Source organism: Amblyomma maculatum, chromosome 3 (assembly GCF_055883805.1).
Source record: "Amblyomma maculatum isolate TAMU_Amacu chromosome 3, ASM5588380v1, whole genome shotgun sequence".
Lineage (NCBI taxonomy): Eukaryota > Metazoa > Arthropoda > Arachnida > Ixodida > Ixodidae > Amblyomma > Amblyomma maculatum.
Window position 1 is genome coordinate 70,480,360 of NC_139346.1, and position 22,033 is coordinate 70,502,392.

The following is a 22,033-nucleotide window of genomic DNA, read 5'->3' on the forward strand; positions in this document are numbered from 1 at the left end:
TCGCCGGTCACTGTCACCAATGCGCCGGCGACCACTACCTGCTGACGAGGGAAACTAAGCTCCGCGGTTCCTGAAGCAAGAACTGCGTACTCTGCGAAAAGCTCAAGGCCTCATATTTCGCCCACGAACGTTATAATGATTTCTATCGATGGTGTGTCCGTATATGCGCTGGTCGATACGGGTGCTGCAGTGTCAGTGATTCATGAGCAACTCTGCCGACGATTACGAAAAGTTACAACGTCATTTAACGGTTTGTCACTCTGCACTGCCAGTGAAGAGAGGATTGCACCTTTAGCAGCATGTACAGCGCGTGTCGTCATTGAAGGTATTTTGTACAGTGTCGAATTCGTAGTTTTGTCATCTTGTTCCCACGACGTGATCCTCGGATGGGACGTCTTGTCTAAACATAACGCCGTGATTGATTGCGCCCAAGCTGAAGTAGAATTTTCTGCACTTTGCGACGCACTGCCCGACGACAACCGTTCAGTGTGTCCTCAGTAGCTCACCATCGCTGAAGATGTCGACGTAGCACCAGAGGCTTGTGCCCTTGTGCCTCTTTTGTGTCCTTCTGTGTCAGACGTTAGTGTTTTATTTACGCTGTCTGCATCCTTCATCCACCGCAAGCACCTGCCGCTGCCATCTGCTGTTCTCGATGTTCACAGTGGCTTCACGAAGCTACTCATATACAATCCGTCTCCGCGCCCGATTACTCTGCTACGTGGGGAATCTCCCGGTTTTATTCAACCAGCCCACCTTCTCTCTGACCTGGAGGCCTTCGAGACCTACCGCAGTAACTACATTGATGCTCTGCAGTCCGATCCGACCCTGATTCGTTGCCAGACGACTTCTTTCGAACCTCCATCGATGACGCTCTTCCTTCCACCTGCCGGACTCAGCTTGTGGCCCTTTTACAGACATTTCGCTTCGCCTTCGATGACGCCCACACACCTCTCGGCCGTAGTTCCACAGTCGCGCATCACATTCAGACCGGCTCTAACTCGCCTTTTCGACAGCGCCCCTATCGTGTGTCAGCGGCAGAGCGTCGCCCGACCAATGAGCAAGTTGAGGACATGCTACAACGTGGTGTAATCATTCCATTACAAAGCCCCTGGTCTTCAGCAGTGGTGCTAGTGGAAAAGCAAGATGGCTCGTTTCGCTTTTGTATCGACTACCGGCGCCTCAACAAAATTACCCCCTTCCGCGTATAGACGACGCTCTTGATTGCCTCCAAGGTGTCGAGTACTTTTCATCTCTTGATTTACGTTCAGGTTACTGGCAAGTACCAATCGCCGCCTGTGACAGAGAGAAGACCGCATTTGTGACGCCGGATGGCCTCTATGAATTTAATGTGATGTCCTTCGGTCTGTGCAATGCGCCCGCCACATTCGAGGGGATGATGGATAACTTCTTGCCCAAGTTCAAGTGGCACATCTGCCTCTGCTACGTGGGCGACATTGTTGTCTTTTCCACCGACTTCACTACGCACCTAGAGCGCTTGCGGCAAGTTTTGGTTTGCCTTACTGACGCCGGCCTGCAACTGAATTTCAAGAAGTGTCACTTCGGTGCCAGGGAGTTGACTATTTTGGGGCACATCGTCTCTAAGGAAGGTGTTCGCCCTGATCCGCCCAAGCTGCGCGCAGTGGCCGAGTTTTCTAAGCCGGTTTCGCTCAAGCAACTCCGAAGCTTCATAGGTCTATGCTCCTATTTTCGGCGCTTCGTGCGGAATTTTGCTTCGATAATTGCACCCCTGACGAAACTACTCGGAGGAAACAATGACTTACCTGCGTGGTCGGTCGAGTGCGACGAAGCGTTCAACGCATTGCGCCGTCTTTTGACTTCGCCACCAATCCTTCGCCACTACGACCCGACAGCACCCACCGAGGTTCATACTGATGCGAGTGGCGTTGGCTTCGTAGCTGTCTTGGCACAACGGAAAACGGTTTTCACGAATACGTCGTCGCGTACGCGAGTCGTGTCCTCTCTAAAGCTGAATGCAACTACTCAGTTACGGAAAAGGAGTGTTTGGCAATTGTGTGGGCATTAACGAAATTCCGACCCTACCTTCCCAGTCTGACATCGTCACGGACCACCACGCGTTATGTTGGCTGTCCTCTCTTAAAGACCCGTCCGGCCGCCTCGCACGATGGGCTTTCCGCCTACAGGAATTTGACATCCACGTTATATATCGCTCTGGCCGTAAACACATGGACGCCGACGCACTGTCTCGTTCTCCCCTCTCCAACGAACCTGCTTGCTCCACGGCGGCTGATCCCGTCCTCTCCTCTCTAACCATCGCTGACATGCCCGCGGAGCAGCGCAAAGATCCGTGGCTCGCATCTCTTATCGACATCGCGTCCACTTCTCCTAACGCTGCTGCACCTTCTGGGGCTTTACGCCGTGAAGCACAACACTTTGCCCTGCGAGACGGTCTTCTCTACCACCGCAATTATATGGCTGATGGTCAACGGTGGCTTCTCGTCATTCCCCGCCCTTTACGACATGAAATTTGCGTCTCTTTCCATGCCGACCCTCAGTGTGCTTATCCTGGTGTAGTCAAGACGTTTCATAGAATCTCTCAACGCTACTATTGGCGCGGCATGTACGGTTATATTCGCAAATACGTCCGCTCCTGCATAGCCTGTCAGCGCCGGAAGTCATCCACACCTCGTGCTTCTGGCCCCTTACAACCACTTCCATGCCCGGCCCGCCCTTTTGACCGCATTGGCGTTGACCTTTACGGGCCACTTCCCTGCACGGTTTCTGGGAACCGGTGGATTATCGTCGGCATCGACCACCTCACCCGGTATGCCGGGACCGCCGCTTTACCCGCCACTACTGCCCGTGAAGTTGCCGTGTTCTTACTACATCATTTTGTTCTTCGCCACAGCGCACCGCGATAGCTGCTGAGTGACCGAGGACGCGTCTTCCTATCCAACATCGTTGAAGCTCTACTGGCCGAATGTCGCATCATACATCGGACCACAACGGCCTACCACCGTCAAACTAACGGGCTGACTGAGCGCTTCAATCGTACTCTCGGAAATATGCTGACGATGTACGTTGCTACCGATCAGACTAACTGGGACGCTGTTCTTCCTTTCGTGACATACGCTTACAACACCGCCACGCAGTCAACTACTGGATTTAGCCCTTTCTTCCTCCTTTATGGGCGTGAGGCGTCGTCCACGATGGACACTATTTTACCATATCGTCCCGACTCCTCCGAGTGTACTCTCGTTTCAGACGTTGCCAAACATGCGGAGGAATGTCGCCAGTTGGCCCGGTGTTTTACATCGGAATCTCAAGGCCGCCAAAAGCATCACTGCGATAAAGATCAGACGCCACATGTTTTTCCTGTAGGATCCCTTGTTTGGCTTTGAGTTCCTGGCACCCCACCGGGATTGTCATCAAAATTTCAAACCGAGTATCATGGCCCCTACCGCATTATCCGTCAAACCTCCCCTGTGAATTACATCGTGGAGCCACTCACAACCTCTTCGGACATGCGTCATCGCGGCCGCGAAACTGTGCACGTGAGCCGCCTCAAAACGTACTACAATCCGCTCCTCTTGCCCTCACCACAGGTCGCCAGGTTGGCTCCTCCTCGCTCCGGGGAAAATTGTCGTGAACTGCACGAGGACATACGAAGACAAGGATGAAGTAGGCGACAATACCACGAAGACGAGGATAAGGACGACGAAGTGCCGCTGCGCTGCTCGAGCTCGCGTGTGGAGACCTAGGCCGGCTGTGTTCTTGTGTGGTTCGGCTTGCGACTTTGAGAGGGCTTTTATCCCTGTTAAAACACAGTAAATACCCCCTTTCAATATATATACACACATATATATATATATATATATATATATATATATATATATATATATATATATATATATATATATATATATATATTGGCTTCGAACATCCGTGCAGATGTCGATGATCATGACAAGTAGGAGCTGGAAGCAAGGGCATATTTACATTTGTGAATAGATTTATTGCTTGCTGTCTGCAGCAGAACATTATAGCTATATCAACGCAGTCTATGCTTGTAGCAAAGATCGGAACACTGTTATCGCCACAAAAGTCCTGTATCTGGAGTTCCCAGGATAATCAGCAAAGCATTTCCTGCTTTTCTATATGATTTCGCTGCTTGAGACTATGAAAGTGGCCCTATTTAATACCATTGAGTGTGCTCCATGTTTTGACCCATAGACGAAATTCGCCAATACTGATCAATCAGCGGTATATTTTCCAGGTCACATTTTGTCATTTCAGCAAAGAAATCAGTGTGCGGGTGCAGCGATATTCGGTAATGTTTTGCGTATTATTCAGTGGTAACTACTAAGTTCTATTTGCGCTATTGAATGTACATTCAATGCTTGCGAACAAAGTGCATTTTTCTGCAAAGTGCCTTTCTTAACGTTTAGCCATAAGAATTTGTTCGATGGGAGAGCACTGCTCCATGCACTAAAGGAATTAGAAGAACTTCGTGCGTCCACTTACCCTGCCAGCGGATCCCATATAAGGAACAACAACTGCGTATAGACTCATAATTGCACCAGACGCCATAGCTGTGCACGGGGTGTAAGATAATCAGCATTGATTACGGCGATGTTCTTCAATAAAAGCGTATGATAAATAAATTCTTTTCAATCATGTAATGGCATGGTTCATGCATTTGTCCCTAAAGGCCAACTTGTTTTATTATTGCTGCAAAAACTAGTCATCAGAAGGAAAAAGCTCTGTCAAATTAAGCAAGAAAAGCCTATTTCCAATGAAAGCAATATTACGAATAAATTTATATTAAGCATAATGTAAACTAACTTTAAATTCAATTTTTATAAGGTGATATGTGCAGTGAAATCAGAAGAACATATAACGGCACTGAATCGGAGGAATACTGTGGATTTTGGATCAAAAGCAGAGGAAGCGCCGATTGCACACCAAACCAATTTTCACTGTGGTACAGAAGCTTACCCAAGCCCGTCGGCAAAAAATTGGATCCAGTGCACTGCGATTTTCCAAATATGGCTACAAACTCGACGTATGTAACTGCAGCCAAAGAGTTGATGATTGAAGATATTGTGCTGCAAAAAAGAAAACTATGATGTTGTACTTGTTGCAGTGTGTTGTGTTTGTACATACCATATAATTTAAGATGCCCTTCAGGAAGCCATCGACTGCACGAATAACTACCTAAGAAATTGCGCACTCATCTGCGCACCAGAGAAATCTGCACTCCTGGTTCTTAGAGCCAGAACTCAAAGAAGACCACCAAAAGATGACATTCCTGATCCGGAAATCTTTCTTGACGGAACCCCTATCTCTCAAGCAGACTCTCTTCGCATTCTTGGCCTAAATCCCGAAAGATGTATCAGGGTCTGCAACACTCCCGAGACTTCAGCCTACTGTTACTCAAGTGGCGCACCTGGTCCGCCGCGTGGCCAGCAGAAGACACGGTATGAAAAAATAAGATACCGTCCGCATCATCCAGGCTCTCATCATAAGCCGCATAACATACGGAAAACCATATTCAGATATAAAGAAAGCAGAAATGGAAAAACACAATACTGTCATCCTTAAAACCATCAAAATCGCCATCGGTATATCCGAACGTGCATCTACGCAACTCCTCCTCCATCGGGGCCTTCATATCACATGGGAGCAGCTTGCCGAGGTCCACAAAGTAAATCAATTGGAACACTTAAAACGAACAGACACTGGACGCGGAACCCTCAAGAAACTGTGGCACAAAGAGGGCTTAGAGCAAATAAACACCAAGCAGCGCATCTCGGACGAAATCTGCTCATACATCACCGTAGCCCCCATACCGCTAAATATGCATCCTACATACAACAAAGACCGGCACCTGGCAAACGTTCGGGCCCTGAGCAAAGCGCGCGGAACCAATCCGGAAACGAGATACACTCATGCAGCAAAATACCCGGCAAGGCAAGCCCACTTTATTAGCGTAATGGATTCCACATTTACAAAAAAGACCTCTGCAACTATTCCAACAAATGACACTGACGCAGCCGAAGAGGTCGCAATTGCATTGACGGTCTCGACGAGCAAAGCACACTTCGACATTCTCACATATTTACAGTCTGCATGCAAAAACTACCAAAAGAGAAGAATTTCCACATAGGACTTCGAATCCTCCTTCGCGCCACAACTCATTATCTCCCAGATACCTACATCATATGGACTCCGGGACTTGGAAGAAAACGAGGCTGCCGACGCCTAAGCCCGAGGATATGCTAACCGGGCACCACGTCCAGAGCGGTTTCGGAGCGCACAAAATGTACCCAAGAAATATAATGACATCCTCCTGCATTACAGACTTGACAGAAGACGATATTCTCCAGCCCACAAGAAACTAACCAGAGAAGAAGCAGTCCCCCTCCGAAAAATCCAAACCAATAGCCACGTCCACGGCACCTTACTACACAGAATCTCGCCAATCACCTACAGATATGAATGCGCATTTTGCAACATACCAAGCACCCTACAACATATGGTGTGGGGATACAAAGGACCAACTGGTACTATAACCACCATAGCCATAACCGAAGAGTAGTGGAAGACTATGCTGTCAAGCCCCAGCGTGGAGGATCAGCGTAGTCTGGTCAGCCGGACTCGGGAGAGGGCTCGGGTCCACGGCTTCGAGGACTGAGGAGGCTGCCCACCTAGGGCTGAATATTTCACGCCTGCTCATAATAAATGTTTTTCTCTCCCTCTGTTTTGTGGTTGAAAAGGTTTTTTTTCGTCACCAAATGCTCTTAATTTGCAATTGCTGGCAATAATATGAATTGGTTCGCAGAGCGGGTTGGGTGTTTGAAACGCTGGCACTGGAGGCAGCTGGCCACATAATGTTGAGTAGTTTGACTCATCTTCGGCCAATAAAAACGTTCCTTAGTCCTGTGCAAGGTTCTGGCAAAACCCAAGTGTCTAGCCGTGGGATCGTCGTGTATTACCCGAAGAACCTGATACCGAAGATTTGTATGAACTACCAGAAGGAACCGTACACCTACTGACGAGTAGTTCTTGTATAGTAGACCATCACGAATGCATATGAGGTCGCAGGATTCGGGGAACTTGCCGCATCAAAACGCGGTGTCAACTCGATGCCGTTCCGCTGCGCAATCTTGTATTCACCAACATCGGGGAAGCTTGTAGAGGTAGCAGTTATACATTTATCCAAGATCTCACTCTCGCAATCCGTACTTTCAAGAGGCAACCGTGACAGGCAGTCAGCATCACCGTGCTTACGACCACTTTTAAAAGACACAGTAAAATTGAATTCTGGAGGCGCAAAGCCCACCGCGCAAGGCGTCCACAGGGGTCACGGAGGTTTACAAGCCAACATAAGGAATGATGGTCCGTCACAATTTTAAGTGTACATCCTTAAAGATATGACCGAAACCGTTGCACACCGAAAACAACAGCTAAGCATTTCTGTTCAGTCACTGTGTAATTGCGCTCAGCCTTGCTTAAAAAACGGCTTGCATATGCAACGACGTGTTCATTGCCATTGTGGCGCTGTATGAGGACCGCACCAACTCCGATTGCGCTACGTCGGTGTGAAGTTCTGTTGGAGCTGATGGGCAGAAGTGGCGTAGTACAGGTCCTGATGTCAAAATAAATTTTAACTGACAAAAGGTGGAGTCACAATCAGTAACCCACTTGAAAGGCACATCTTTTTGCAGAAGACAAGTGGATGTGCTAGATCAGCAAACTTCGAAACAAAACGCCAGAACTAGTAGCAAAGTCCCAAAAATCTCCTGAGCTGTTTTAACGATTTCGGTGGTTAAACGAAGTGAAAGCTTGAATTTTTTTTCCGATCAGGCCTGAACCCATCCACGTCTACGAGATGTACAAGTACTACTGTCTGGCGTTCTCAAAAACAATATTTCTTGGAATTGAGTACCAGACCAGTTTTTTTAATACACTCCAAGACAACCTCTAATCTAGTGTTCTGCTCAGGAAAAGTAGTTCCGAATATTACTGCATCGTCCAAATAACACATACAAATGTTCCACTTCAGTCCGCGCAAAACTGTATCCATGAATCTTTCGAAGGTGGCTGGAGAGTTGCATAATCCAAAAGGCATCACATTAAATTCATATAGTCCTTCTGGGGTAATGAATGCCCTCTTTTCTTTGTCTTCTGGGTGGACGGGAACCTGCCAATTGCCTGATCGCAAATCAACTGAGAAAAAATAGGAGGCAGAATGCAAACAATCAATGCCGTCATCAATGCGTGCCAGAGGATACATGTCCTTTTTAGTAACAACATTTAGCCTTCGATAATCGACACAAAATCGCCATGTTCCATCTTTCATTTTTACTAACATCACATTTTGACTTACTTTTTGAATAATATTGCGGCAAAAACGCGAAATGTGGCTCATCATTCAACAGGTATAGCACGCTGGCGGCTCATATTCAGGCGATGAGTAAGGCTCATCGTGGCTTGGGGCGAACATTTCATGGTCTGGGTGTCGACGAGGAGGACGAGCGTGCTGGCTGTTGCAAGCGTTGATGGTAGCAGGTGGTTGGATGTTGGGGCCATGAGCAGCAGAGAATCGGATGTCCCAAGGAGCTGTATTAGAGGGAGCATAACAGGCAGAAGGTGCACGATCGTCTGCCGAAGAGATTCCACTCTAGACGGGTATGCCATGACTCCCAATAACGTGATGCCTCTGAAGCTCTTCGCGGACAATCTGTCGAATTGTCTCTGCCATGCTCGTCGCTTCAGGCACGTCCACACTGGCGACAGTTGTGACATTCGGTAACCGACCAAACTTCGGGATGATACAGCGTCTCTTCAAAACCTTCAAACGTGCGGCAGTGTCAGGTAAAACCAGCGGCGGTATTCAAATCCTCCTTGCAGATGAGAAAACTGTATACGTCTACCGCTATTCCTTTGAGGAGGTGGCCCACTTCATCTTCCTCAGTCATGCGAGCATCAACTATTCTACACAGCTTGAGGACTTCTATGTGAGCTGTGCAGGCATCCCCCGGTAATTGCGCTCGCTGAGCCAGAGTCTGTTCGACGCTCTTTTTTCGAGCATCGGCATTGCCAAATCCCGCTGCCATTTCTTCCATGAAGCGATCTCAGGTGATAAGAGATGCTTCATGATTATCAAACCATGTTAGCGCCGTTTCTTCAAGAAAGAATACTACGTTCGTCAGCTTGGTATTTGCATCCCAGCGGTTGTATTTGCTCACCCGATTGTAGTGGGCGCACCAGTCATCCACGTCTTCCCCTGGCTTGCCATAGAAGTGCCGGGGTTACCGATAGGGCTGTCGGTTGAGCTGTTGTCAGTGGCTGCGTCGGAATATCTGCTTGTGCCATCTCCATCAGTAGAGGGGGTAGCCAAGCTATTCTCTGCTTCGAGGGGGAGGGGAAATTCCGTGGTGATCGATGCCCGCAAACTCCACCACAATATGCAACACCCCGGACACATCAACGCGCATAGGACTACACGCCCGACAACAAGATACGACACCCGAGCTGACGTTGGCCACACTAGGATTCATCAGGAAATGAGAACATGGGGAATAATCATTTACCAATTTTGATCACCCTTAACCGAAAAAAGATTCCAGAAAAAAGGCAAATGGTTGTTCTCGACTGGGAAAAGGTTCTAACAGCCACTGGCGGAAACGTCATGGACTTCGTGCAATTCAGAGCCATGGTAGCGGAAGCACGGCTATGGTGCTGAGACACAATAATATGTGACGACACTACCACCTACATGGATAGGCACCTTGCCAACTTGTGGCAAAAGGTGAATATCCTTACGCAGCAATACAGATGTTAAGGAAGGCCACTACAGCTCGAAAGAGATGCCTGACACAGCACTTGTGTGAAGCTCGGCCGTACACACGGCCGTAAAAAGCTGTTGGGAATTCTACTAAGCCTGCTGGGGAAAATGAAAAGCGCACCACCACTGGCAGAGCGGTTCCTGCGCGAGTACCCAGCTGCACTCGAAGAAAAGGTGGTCTACATGTTCTTCCCACATGCTTCTGATATACCCACGCCACCACTGCCGGCCATCACAATTGACAACACAATAATGGAACTTGAAAAACCATTTACATTTGGCGAGCTGTTGGCAGCACTAGCGCACGGCAAACCGAAATCGGCCCCAGGACACGACGGAGTAACATGGCCGGAGCTCAAAAACCTTAACGACGAAACACAAGATCAGCTCTTAACTATAGTGAACGATTCATGGGAATCCGGAATGGCGCCAGATAAACTCCAAGCTATCATTAATATACCCCATATCGAAATTAGGGAAGTACCACACAAAACCTACGGCCAAAAGCTCTCACGCCAAATATCCGCAAATTGACAGAGCGAATGATGGCCGCAAAAATACAGCATTATATCGAATACGTACAGCCTGGGTTGCATCCGGCTCAGGCTGAATTCAATCCGAATATGGGCACGCATGATTACCTTTAGCTGCTCTGCAGAATAATCAACCGCAGGTCTCGCAAACAGACACTGGATTATATCCTCGCGGTTGATATGCTCAAAGCATTTGACAATGTAAACCAACAGGTAATCCTACAAGAATTAGCAAACAGATATCCCAGCCAAAACGCATATAATTGGTTATGCAGTTTCCTTCAAAGCAGACCTATTAGGCTTCATGGTAAAGCTTCGGGATGGAACCCCAGAACCTATTACTTGGATAGGGCGTGCCCCAGGGCTCTATCCTCGGCCCTTTGCTATTTAACCCGCGTAGTTGAAGCGCTCGAGAGAGACACTTCGGCCCGCTTTACCATCTACGCAGATGATGTCACCACATGGGCAGAAGCAGTGGATTACCCAAATGAAGAGGTCATGCAGATGGAGCTACAAGCAGCAATCTTCAGCCTTGTTGACAGCGTTGAATCATTCGGGCTACAGCTCTTGCCTGAACAGACAGACCTCATAACCATAGATGGCCAGAATTCCACAAACGCCAAAACTCAGATTACACTGCATCTTGCACAACGCAACATCGCGTCTGCAAACGGACAGACAAAAATCTTGGGGGCACAGATTTCTAGTTGCAGCAGTTCTTCAAAATAGATTCGTATATTGCAACGTAACTGCACTCCCATGATTTCGTATGATTTGCCGGATTTCAAACATGTACGGTGGTGCCCGGAAAAAATCGTGCCAAACACTGTCTAGAGCGGTTGCTGTCGGAAAGATTCTGAATGGGGCACCTGTGTATGCGTTTTCTAATCGCTACCTCAAAGACACCGAAAAGCAACACAGGGCCACTATTCGCACCATTACTGGGCTTCCTAAGCACACGGGGAATGAAGGGCCGCTTAAGCTGTTCAGCATAGCACCCATACAAGACATTATAAGAGAAGCAAAAATAAGAATGCGATCCCGACTGGAAAACATGGAGCAAGGGCAGCAGACCATGGCATGGGTCAACCGAATCAACACTGTTCCGAGGCATCTAGGGACAGACACTTCGCCCCCTTGGCAGGCGCCGGTAATCGCACTAAGGCCACAACGACCTATTATTAGGCAAAATGGGGTGTCTAGGCATCTTTTAGGGCAAGGAACTTCCCTCACAAACCGCTGAATACAATAGACATCTACACTGACGCCGCAATTAGAAATGAAAAGGTGAGTGTGGCATGGGTGTGTGTCAACGTCCCAGCACCATATACAGCACACGTGCCACCTACCTGGAGGAAACGATTTACGCTCTGAGGTGCTTGCCATATGGGGAGCCATGAACACCATTACGAAAACTGCAGCCAGAAAAGATAACTTCATTGTTTACCGAGTTTTAACCGACTCATATGCAGCGATTGCAATGCTGACGGCACCAACTACAGACGATGCAGTGGCCAAGGACGTCAGAAAGAGACTGAAAGGAATGCGGGAAGTTGGAATAGAAATTCAAATTATATGTACACAGGGACATACTGGCACAGACGGGGGAAACGCAGCCGCGCAAACGGGTAGGCTTGCTGAAAGGTACAATGCCCCACACCCCAGCTCCATGCCTAATCCGATAGACTTAAATAGCGTGCTAATAGTGCCTGTTGATGTCAACAATTTTATGTGTTTACCTGGTAGTAGCTCCAACGACACCAGCCAGAAATATGCCACAGAATCCCACGAAGCTTGAAAAATGGGAGTTCACATAGTACGGTATGATCTGGAAAAAAAAGAGCATTGCAAAGTGCTTTGCTAGCAAACCGAGGTGTTACGTACAAATAAAAGCCCACCCCCACCCCCATTTGTTGTTCTGCGCAATAAAAAGGAAAGGTTATCATTTGCCAGCCGAACAGTTAAACATGATTCGCGCTTGTGGATTTCTCGCAAACCGAATCACCTGCAATAGGACGTTCCGAGGAAGCTATCTACAGATGCTCGTGTATACTAGACTAAAACGAATGTGCCGAGCAACAAATGCCAATAGGAGTAAAAGAGCCTGAGAAGTTGCACTTGTGCGAGAGACGTATAAAGATACAGCGACCCGCTAGGCATGGGCACCATCGAAGACACATCTATCTTGGTGCTATCTGTCGATACTATTTGTATATCTTTATTTAGTATAGTGTGATCAAAATACACTATTGGAGTATTGGCATCTAATATATATTTTTTTAATGGATTGGGTACGTTAAAAGTCATCATTCTTATCAGCCTATACCCAACCCTGGTCAAAGGCCACGCCCATATTCATCCAATTAACCCGGTCCTGTGCTAGCTGCATCCAATGAACGCCAGCGAACTTCTTAACCTCATTCGCCCACTTAACGCTCAGCAGCATCCTTCTGCGCTTTTCTTCTCTTGGAATCAATTTTTTTTTTCTAAGCGACCCAACAGCCTCTAACAGATGATCCCTAAGCGACTAAGCGACCATGGTTTATACTTTGTCGCACTACATGCCCTGCGCATGCCCATATCTTCTTGATTTACAGTAGAATAAAAATAATTCCGGTTTTTTCTCTGTCCTTTCGGCGCGGTTTCTATTATTTGATGGACTTCGTTCGTACTGATCTGTTTCGTTCTCACTTCAGATGTTGATTAATGCGATATCTTATGATCCTTTAGTTACTGCATGTCACCATTCCGATTAACTCCGCATCTTGCATAATGCTAGGGTTAAAACACATTATGAAGTCAATTTCATTTTTACTCTCCTCGTTAGTGTTTTTCCATGCCCACTTTCTGGTCTTTTGTTTGCTGAAGAAAGTATTCACGATTCTTGGATTATTGCGCACTACAAACTAAGCTAGCAACTCCCCCCTGCTATTCCTTGAACCAATGCCATAGCCACCTACTGCCTGTTATCCTGCCTGCTTTTTCCTTACCCATGAATTGAAGTCCCTCATTAGTAAAGTATACTGTGCCTTTACGTTCCCCATTGAAAGTTCTACATCTTCGGAAAAACTATACACTGCCGGTCACCGTGAGTACATGTAGACTCGGAGGCCTGTGAAAGCTTCCGTGTATACTGTTTATTGAGCTTAATTAGAGATCCTACCACCCTCTCATTATTCTTTAGAAATCCTCTATACAATTAGCTATGCACTTATTGCCAACGAACCCGACTCCTAGTTCACGCCGCTTAGGTAAACCTCGATAACACAATACATGTCTGCCTTCAGTACAGCATAGGCTTCCTTCGGCCTTCTAACCTCACTAAGCCCTATTACATCCCATTTCATATCGTCTAATTATACGAAATTTACAGCTAAACTAGCCGCATTAGCTATGGCTCTAGCGTTAAACGTTGTCAGGCCAGTTTCAATGGCGGCCTGTCCGGAGGCAGTGATTCTTAGCACAATTTCCGGCGTTGCAGGTCGGAACGCCGCGTTAGTTGCTTCGTATCGGCTGGGGTATGAGGGCCAGGGTTTTCGGAGAATCCAATAGAAGGTTGTGGCCAAGTATTACACCATGGCCAAATGTTTTCTGCGTTTCCAGAGCTACTCACCGGATAGGTCGCACCCCAAACCTGTTTATGCAATTATATCGCCACTCAGATAATTGTTTTATTTCGCTGGGATTGTGTGGCACCGGGATTCGAATCACTGCCATCTTGCCCGCGATGCGGATATTCAGCCTCTAAGCCACCGCAGCAACTTTAAAAATATCTGATACTAAACAAACCAGCAAACTTTCAGGCTGCTGTGAGTGATAGAATTTCCGACGTTGACGCAATTAGTAAAAGCAGGATTGCAGGTCGACGTGCGCTGACTAAAGAGTTCTAGCTCAATGTTGAAAGACCTTGTAAAGATGCTTCTGTATCTTAAAGCAATATACTGTTACAAAAAAAAGGTTACCTTATATTATCCACTTTCTGTAAAAATGCACTTCTATATTAAATACCATTCTAGCTACAAAGCCATTACTGGATGCCCTATAGTTGACCCTGCCGTGAGGTGTTTTACTAGTTGCTTTGTTTAGAAACTGTTGAGCGCAAATATTTGTGCGATTCACTAAAGTCATGCCAAATGAGCATGTTTTCGGCACATAAGTGTTACAAGTGTGTGAATACGAAAAACGCAGTTTCACCAAGCCAAAATGTTCCGATTGAATTCAATAGATCTCGTGATGGTACACTTGTATTTAAAAAGAAAAACATTTCAAAACTCGCAATATGGTTATCATATTATTCGTCACTGCCAGGAAGTGAAGAAATGTGCTCTCTTGAATAGCGTACTTCATATAAAATAATAACTGGAGCACTACAGTTTGACCGCGACAAGACGACACATTGTACCACAGAAGTGAGGATATCAGCGCCGGCAGTATCAAAGGGAGTAGTTGGAGCATACTTGATATTTGAATACACAAGTGCTCCGAGCAGCCGTAGTGCTTAAAACGTGTAAGTTACAAAAATCAGTTTTGGCGGAAACGATTGAGCGCCGACCTATAATTAAAAATAACAATAAGTTTCGGCTCCTATAGTAGAGCCGAACGAGAAGTTTTTACCGATTTGTCGGCGCTAAATACTCTTCGCAATGAACCTATCTGGCCAGAGATTTATCCGTCGAAACCACGATTTCGCTTATGTTTTATTTACCGCATTTATGATGCTCCAGTTTGCGCGGGTAACATTTATATGTTTGCAGTCGATAAAAGCGTCGTCTTCAAATACAAAACTAGGTGGTACTCGTATTCTCTTGTAGATAGGCTTTTCTAACTTTTCTCGCATATAGGGCGTACACATCACGGGGTTTTCCGGACAGGATGTTTGAAGAAAAACTGTTAACGCACACAGAAGGAAGGAAACGTCAGGAGGAGCGCTAGCTCTCTACTGGTGTATGGCAGCCACGGTGGCAATTATACAGAAAACCGATGACATGAGCAGAAAGACAAAGAACGTCAAGCCCATCGCAGTTTCACAAAACGCGTTTAAGGTAATTATTTCCTGCCGGCAAACACTTTATCGATGTGTCACTGACGCATTCTTCTGCCCTCTTCCCAACTGATATGTTTCTAGCTGTTCTAGTGTCGTCTTGCTACGTCCGCTTTCAGGTACCTTAATTTCATTCATCCCTGGCTCGCACGCAATGCAGTCTGCAAAGTGCTAACCTAATTTGTTTTTTTTACATTGTAGCGCTAGCAAATGGTCCCCTGCACGTTCATTAACACAAAGCCCACTATGGTCCATGTAGGCCTTTCTCCCTGCCAGCGGATACTGCGTAACGTGCTTCATATTACAGGCACTCTTTAGCTTAGCATATAGACAATGCGTGAGCAAGATCGGGAGAGGTTCTCTGCTCCTAAAAACACCTCAGAAACGCCATATCAGCTTTCCATCTTTACATGTTCAATAACCTTGTCAACATGCAACCTTTTGCAACGTTGCAACCTTGTGAAGCGTGATAAGCAGGTTGTCAACTGATGTACTGAGGTCGTCTGCAAGATTCCGTAAACATGGTTAAGGCCTACACAGACCAAGCTGAGCGTCCTGTTTAGAACCGAGCAGGGGATCATTCGCGGCTGCTACGGGTGGAGAAACAAATTTTGCTGAACCTTGTGCAGACTTCAGGGCGTGGGAGTCACGTCCTAATGAGATTACCATACTTAGCAAGAGTCGTGGCAAGAGGGCACGAGGCTGCTAGAGACGTATTACTTTAGGAAGAGGGGGGACGAGTGGGTCCGCGACAAATATATAAAGCTTTTCATGGCAGAAACTCATCTTTGATAACACGTTTTTTGAAAACACAGTGGGTTAAAAACTGCCAGAGTTTCTGCAAATGTCTCCGTTTTCTTATCTATTTTTTTATTTATTCATCTACCTACATTGCGCCCGGAGGGCGTCACAGCAGGGGGATATATAACCAAAAGTGATGGGTGAAAACAAGGCACAGCTCATCGCGACAATCATCAAGAGCGGTAAGCCTTCACCATAGAAGTGAAACAATAATAGTGAGGATAAGGTGAGCAAGTAAACTGACCACCACCGACAACTTGCCAGCAACACACTAAGCTAAAAAAGAAAAGCAGAAAAGCAGGAATACAAACGTGATATGTAAAATGAAGCATGACAGTCAGAGAAATCAGCCAGAACAACAAGTCGTCAAGGTATGAAGAAAGCAGTCAACTGAAAAGACGGTAAGCAGGCATATCAGACCCAACCCTAACTAGCCAGCAGCATACTAAAAAGCATGTTTGCTGGCGTCTGCAAATACAACCGATGATAGCTGCCGATGTGTCCTGTCCTGTTCTTTCTTCCTTGTGTACGTACTGTCTTACCCAGGTACAAATAATGCTAAATTGCTGTTAGGATTTTAATGTAAAGGTATCAGATATTTTTTGTGTATTAAAAGAAACTTCAGCTACTTCATTTCTTTTTTCCTTCAAGAATGTTATGATGATTTTTGCGCGCTTAAGGAGTGTTATCGCAGTAGAGCGAAAATAATTGCCCTGCTCCCAAATGGCACGGAGCTTGCACCATTTTGCACAGTGCTAAGGCAGAGCCCACCTAGTAACTAATCTGTATTATGAAACGAAAAGTAGCAGAAAACGTTTAGGGTTTATTTGTATTGCCGAGAATCTTTATTTGCCGTTTTCAGCAGCCACCGGCATGCGTACTTATCACTGATTGCAGTGTATGGACCGATTTAGTGTTATGTATACCCAGGTAGCACAGAATGTGGGGCTCCAGTAGGTCCGATGTAGGCAATTAGGGCTGGGGCAACCATCATAAAACCTGCATCGGTCCCCGATGTGGCAAAAGTGGGCAAGCTTCATTTGGGCTTGCCCCTGCTCCTCCCGCATGGGTCCCATAGCGGCGTTTTTTGGGCTAATGTAGAGCACATTCCTGCATCCAGACCACAAGGGTCCCTTGCCGGATATTTGAGGGCAATTCAACCTAAATGTGTGCTTTCTATGGGAAAGCCCTCATAGATCCGAAATAAGGCCGCCCCCATTAAATCTTTGTGGGGCCAACATCGGCCGTAGTGGGGCAAGAAAACGGACAAACCCAAATGCTGCCCCAATCGGCCCCTTGTAGGTTACTTGAGGGCAGGGGAAATATGAATAAGGGCTCAATTTGGGCAAGCCCTCGTGAAGCCCAAATGGGGCAGCCTTAGCTAAACCGCTTTAGGTCCCACATAGCCTGTAATGGGGCTGGAAGGCGGGCGTGCCCGCATGGTACCGAAATCGGTCCTTTGTGGGGACATTGAAGGCCCGTGCAACAGCAGGTGGGCTCTAGGTTCAAAAACAACGTCTAGCCCAATTGGGGCTGCCCACATAAAGCTGCTTTATATCCCACATGTGCCGTAATGGGGCTGGTAGGCGGGAGAGCCCGCATGATACCAAAATTGGTCCCTTGTGGGGAATTTGAACGCACGTGCAACAGCAAGTGGGCTTTAGGTTCAAAACCAACACCCAGCCCAATTGGGGCTGCCCACACAAAACCGCTGTAGGTTCCACATCGGCCGTAATGGGGCTAGAAGGCGTGCGTGCAATTGCGTAATCATTGCTTCCAACTTTTATTTGCATTAAACGTTGCCCTAAATTACTATTATAGATGATTTGTATAACAGTTGTTGCCATGTTTAGTCGATTAGAAATTTACACGGCTTTAGTTCTCGCGTTCATGCAAATTCCGCTACAAACACTAAAACGAACTGATTGCTAACTGTTGCCTCTTATGTGGTTGCTTTGGACAGCCTGCAACTCACAGCACAATATCACTGTTCAGAACACACATCTCCATAGCCTGAACAAGATGTACATGAAGTCATTTCGGCTAGAATAATGTTTTGAATTATTGTAAATTTAATATTGTGGCTGTTTAGAAAGTGCAGATATGTATAAAATAATTAATTATGTGCATAAATATTGATTGGGAAAACTTGGACTAGGCCTTTCCGTCAATTTCCTGCGTCGGACCCCTATGAATATAATGAGGGCAAGCCCAAGTGCGGCTAGCGCTATAGAACCCGCATTGGTCCTATGTCATTATGTGAGGGGCTAACTGAAATAAAAAAAACAAATTTTCCTCCAAAGCTGCTGCCCAAATCGGTCCAAAGTAGGACCATCGTGGGGAGTTGGCGGGATGTGCCCTTTTAACAATGCCGGAAAAATGTGGGCAGCCCCGCAAGGGCTGCCTGCATCGGCCCGTAGTGGGGCCCATTGAGGCTTTGTCGACAGCCCCCTTCGGGCCTACGTCGGCCCCTCTTGCAGCACCCACATTGAGCCCACCGGGGCTGTCCTGCATTGTCTACATCGGGCCCACCGGGGCCCACCCTTCATAGCCCACTTTGTGCTACCTGGGATATGTTCATGCTCGGTATCGCGAAATGCGGCTCTATCACTTTTTTGTCGTGCGGTATTCTCCGAAACTAGTCGGGAATGATCGCAGTTGTGCACAACTGTTTGCTATATATTCCGGACTTTTCCATGATCTCCTGGCTCGCTTACTGAGATGTTTCTGAGCCTACAATAAATTGAGAACCACCGAATGCAGCGCGGATTCATAGTTTGACGGCTGACGTGCGCGATTTCTACTTTCGACGCCACCATATTGCTTTACTCTTTTGCTGGCTCAAGGCAGTGCAATAAATATTTTCTTTCACTGCAGCATTAGTTTTATCTTTCCTCGCCTACGCCATCGTCACTGCCACGTGATACCTGCTGGAGGTGCTCACCCGAAGTAAATGTGACCATGCCCCTGAAGACGAAATCAGCCGGTCAAGCTGAGCCTCTAGCTTTCGTCCAGTCGCGGGAGACTCCGAGCTTCCAAAAACGACGGGATGAAAATGGGGATGACTGGCTCGACATTTTCAAGCTTGGGGCAGCTTTCAAAGCTTGGGATGGCTTATTGAAATTGAGGCGAGTCTATTTCACACTTGAGGGGTCTGCACGAATTTGGTTTATTATCTGTAAACCTTCGTCTAAGGATTGGGACATTTTCAAGACAGAGCTTCGGAAGGCCTTTGCAAGCAACGTTAGAAATAAAGGACTAAACTATCTGCTTCAACTGAGCACTTAAATTCCAAACGAAACTACCGTAGGCGTTTTAGAGGGAATCACCCAGTTGATAAGGGGTGGAGAAGTGAGCACGGCAAGAGATGTCGACAATTCGAAAAGGAACAAACTCAGATTCCGGAAACAAACTTCACTGTAGAACACAAGCATCTCAACAAAAGCGCGGCGATCCATTTCTTCCACAAGTTAGCAGACGTCCGAGATTTATTTGCCCTCGCGGACCAAACACACGAAGATACACCTGGCCAAGGTCGTCCACATACGTTTCACATCAACCCAGCCCTACCCTGAAACAAACATGACCAGACACGCACGTCGCTAGAAATCTAGAGCGAGTTATTTTCTTCAGCATTGAGGGTGTGTCAATGTCGATTGGCCATGCACCGCCTTTTCACGGAGAAAAATGCACATTTTCATCCAAGCCTCTACCGTGTATTGTCACAAAAACGCCAAGCCATACGCAATCAAGTTCAGTAAATGCTTCGCCATGACCTGGCCCAGCCGTCGAAGAGCCCCTGGACCGCCCCAGTCGTCTTAGTGAAGAAAGAAGCTGCACTTCACTTTGGCGTCGATTACCGCGGCTTGAACAACAATACGAAGGATGTGGACCCATTTCTTAGTATTGACAACACTGTAGACAGTTCTACAGCTATGGTATTTTTTGTCCATGGACGCGAAGAGCTGGTACTGGAAATTAGGGATCAATTGAATAGATCGAGAGAAGACAGCGTCCACAACACTGGACGATTTCGTCAAGTTTAAGATAAATTCATTCGGCCTCTGCTCTGTACCAGCCAGTTTTCATCGATTGATGGGTACTGCATTATATGGCTTCAATTGGCAGATTTGTCTAGTGCACTTAAACGACATCTTTCTTTTCTGTTCGAACTCTGAAGGTCACTTTAAAAGGCTTCCGACGGTGCTCGAAGCAGTCAAGTGACCACTCCAAACTAGAGTAGAGAAATATCCTTTAAGGTATGAGAAGTCGTTGCTTTTGGGTCATATTTTAAACAAGGGCGGAGTTCAACAGGCACGCAGGAAACAGCTACGATCGCTTAGTTTCCACAGCCTTGTGAGAAGAAGCTGTGCGCCGATTTCTTAGACTGAGCACGTAATAAAGACAATTTGTCAATCGAAAGTTCGACGTACCATAAGAAAGCAGACGTACCATTTCAATTTAAATCAACGCAAGCAGGAACGTTGGTGGAATTTAAGCGTTGCCTAAAGTTTCCTTCTTACCTCGGGCTTTTTGATGACAACTAGACTGAAATTCTTACCTCTTCAAGCAGAATGGCTATATTCACCATCCTTGTTGAGCGCCGCAGTTAAAAAGGTTGTGTTTCTAACGCTAGCAGGTCCCTCCCAAAAGCAGAAGCCAAATTCTCGAGTTACTCGCGACCATCTAGGCCACGTGAAGGTTCGGGTTGTCGGTCGACCATTCAAGGTTGTCAGCAATCACATTGCGCATTACTGGCTCGCTAATTTGAAAACGCTTCAATTCAACAGGTGCAACAAGGTAACGCTGGAAAGGTTGTCGACCTCGATCCAACAGACCATACAGCTAATTAAGCGCGTGGCGACTAAGCGACAAGGTATAGGAGAGGGCAACGCATGTCGGCTCGTTCAGGCATTTTTCCTCAATCGGCTCCGTGTATGCTGCCCCCTACCTGGACCTGAAAAAGGCCAATAGTGAAAAATTGAATTGCCTGATAAGGCAAGCATACAAAGCGGCTCTCGGTCTTCCCAGAAACACGTCCACCGCAAGACTTCTATACCTAAGGGTCCACAACACCTCTAAAGGGCTCATTGAGGAACAATTGACAGCGAAAGGGCAGCGGCTCAGGCAGACTAAGGCGGGGCTGTGTATCCTTTGAGGTTTGTATATAAGGGGCGACGACCCTTCAAGCCAGGTGATCTTGCCGGTAAAGATGCGTGAACGCATTCTGGTCAAACCACTCCCCACGCTCATGCCAGCTGATCGCCGCGATTGTCGAAGGGGGGCCAGGGCAAAGATGGTAGGCACAAAGTATCAAGTGGATGATAGTGCAGTGTATGTTGATGCGGCAAAATACAACATTACATGAAAGACGGCTTTCGCTGCGAGTGCGGTGAGCATTTCCCGCAGGGTAGCAGCTACGGTGGTCACGGGCTGAGTAGAAGAGGATTATTCAAAACGAAACCAGCACCATTCTCAGTGATTCCTAAACGGCCCTTCACAACTTCGCCAGGAGTCGTATCTCCGCCACTGCATTCAAAATTCTTTGTACGCTGCCAAAATATAGGAACGCAGCGGATCTGGTGATGCCGGCTCTCTCGGGCGTCCCGGGGAACAAGGCCGTTCACCAGCATGCTGGAGGTTTTGTCAGCCGAGCTGGTGAGGGGATCTCGGACGCGGGTGCTCGACGGGCGGAGTCACTGGATACGTACCAGGCCATTACCACGTATAGCAAAGAGCTCAGGGCAAGCGTGCCTCCTCCGCACGCTTCGCTCAGCCGAGAGCACGCTACCACATGGTGGCAGCTGCAAACGCGGTCGCAGCCTA

At 47.2% G+C, this 22,033-nt stretch overlaps 1 protein-coding gene across 1 annotated transcript in view; it reads right to left on the bottom strand.

Moving 5' to 3' along the window:
* The window catches only part of LOC146194949 (sodium-coupled monocarboxylate transporter 1-like), a 158,568-nt gene that overhangs the window by 62,746 nt on the left and 73,789 nt on the right, over positions 1–22,033 (bottom strand). Inside the window, exons 8-10 of the mRNA XM_084596682.1 lie at positions 12,105–12,193; positions 4,978–5,087; positions 4,504–4,571 (exon numbers count right to left, since the gene is read on the bottom strand). Of these exons, the coding sequence (XP_084452808.1) occupies positions 4,504–4,571; positions 4,978–5,087; positions 12,105–12,193 (267 nt within the window). The remainder of the gene's footprint in view (positions 1–4,503; positions 4,572–4,977; positions 5,088–12,104; positions 12,194–22,033) is intronic.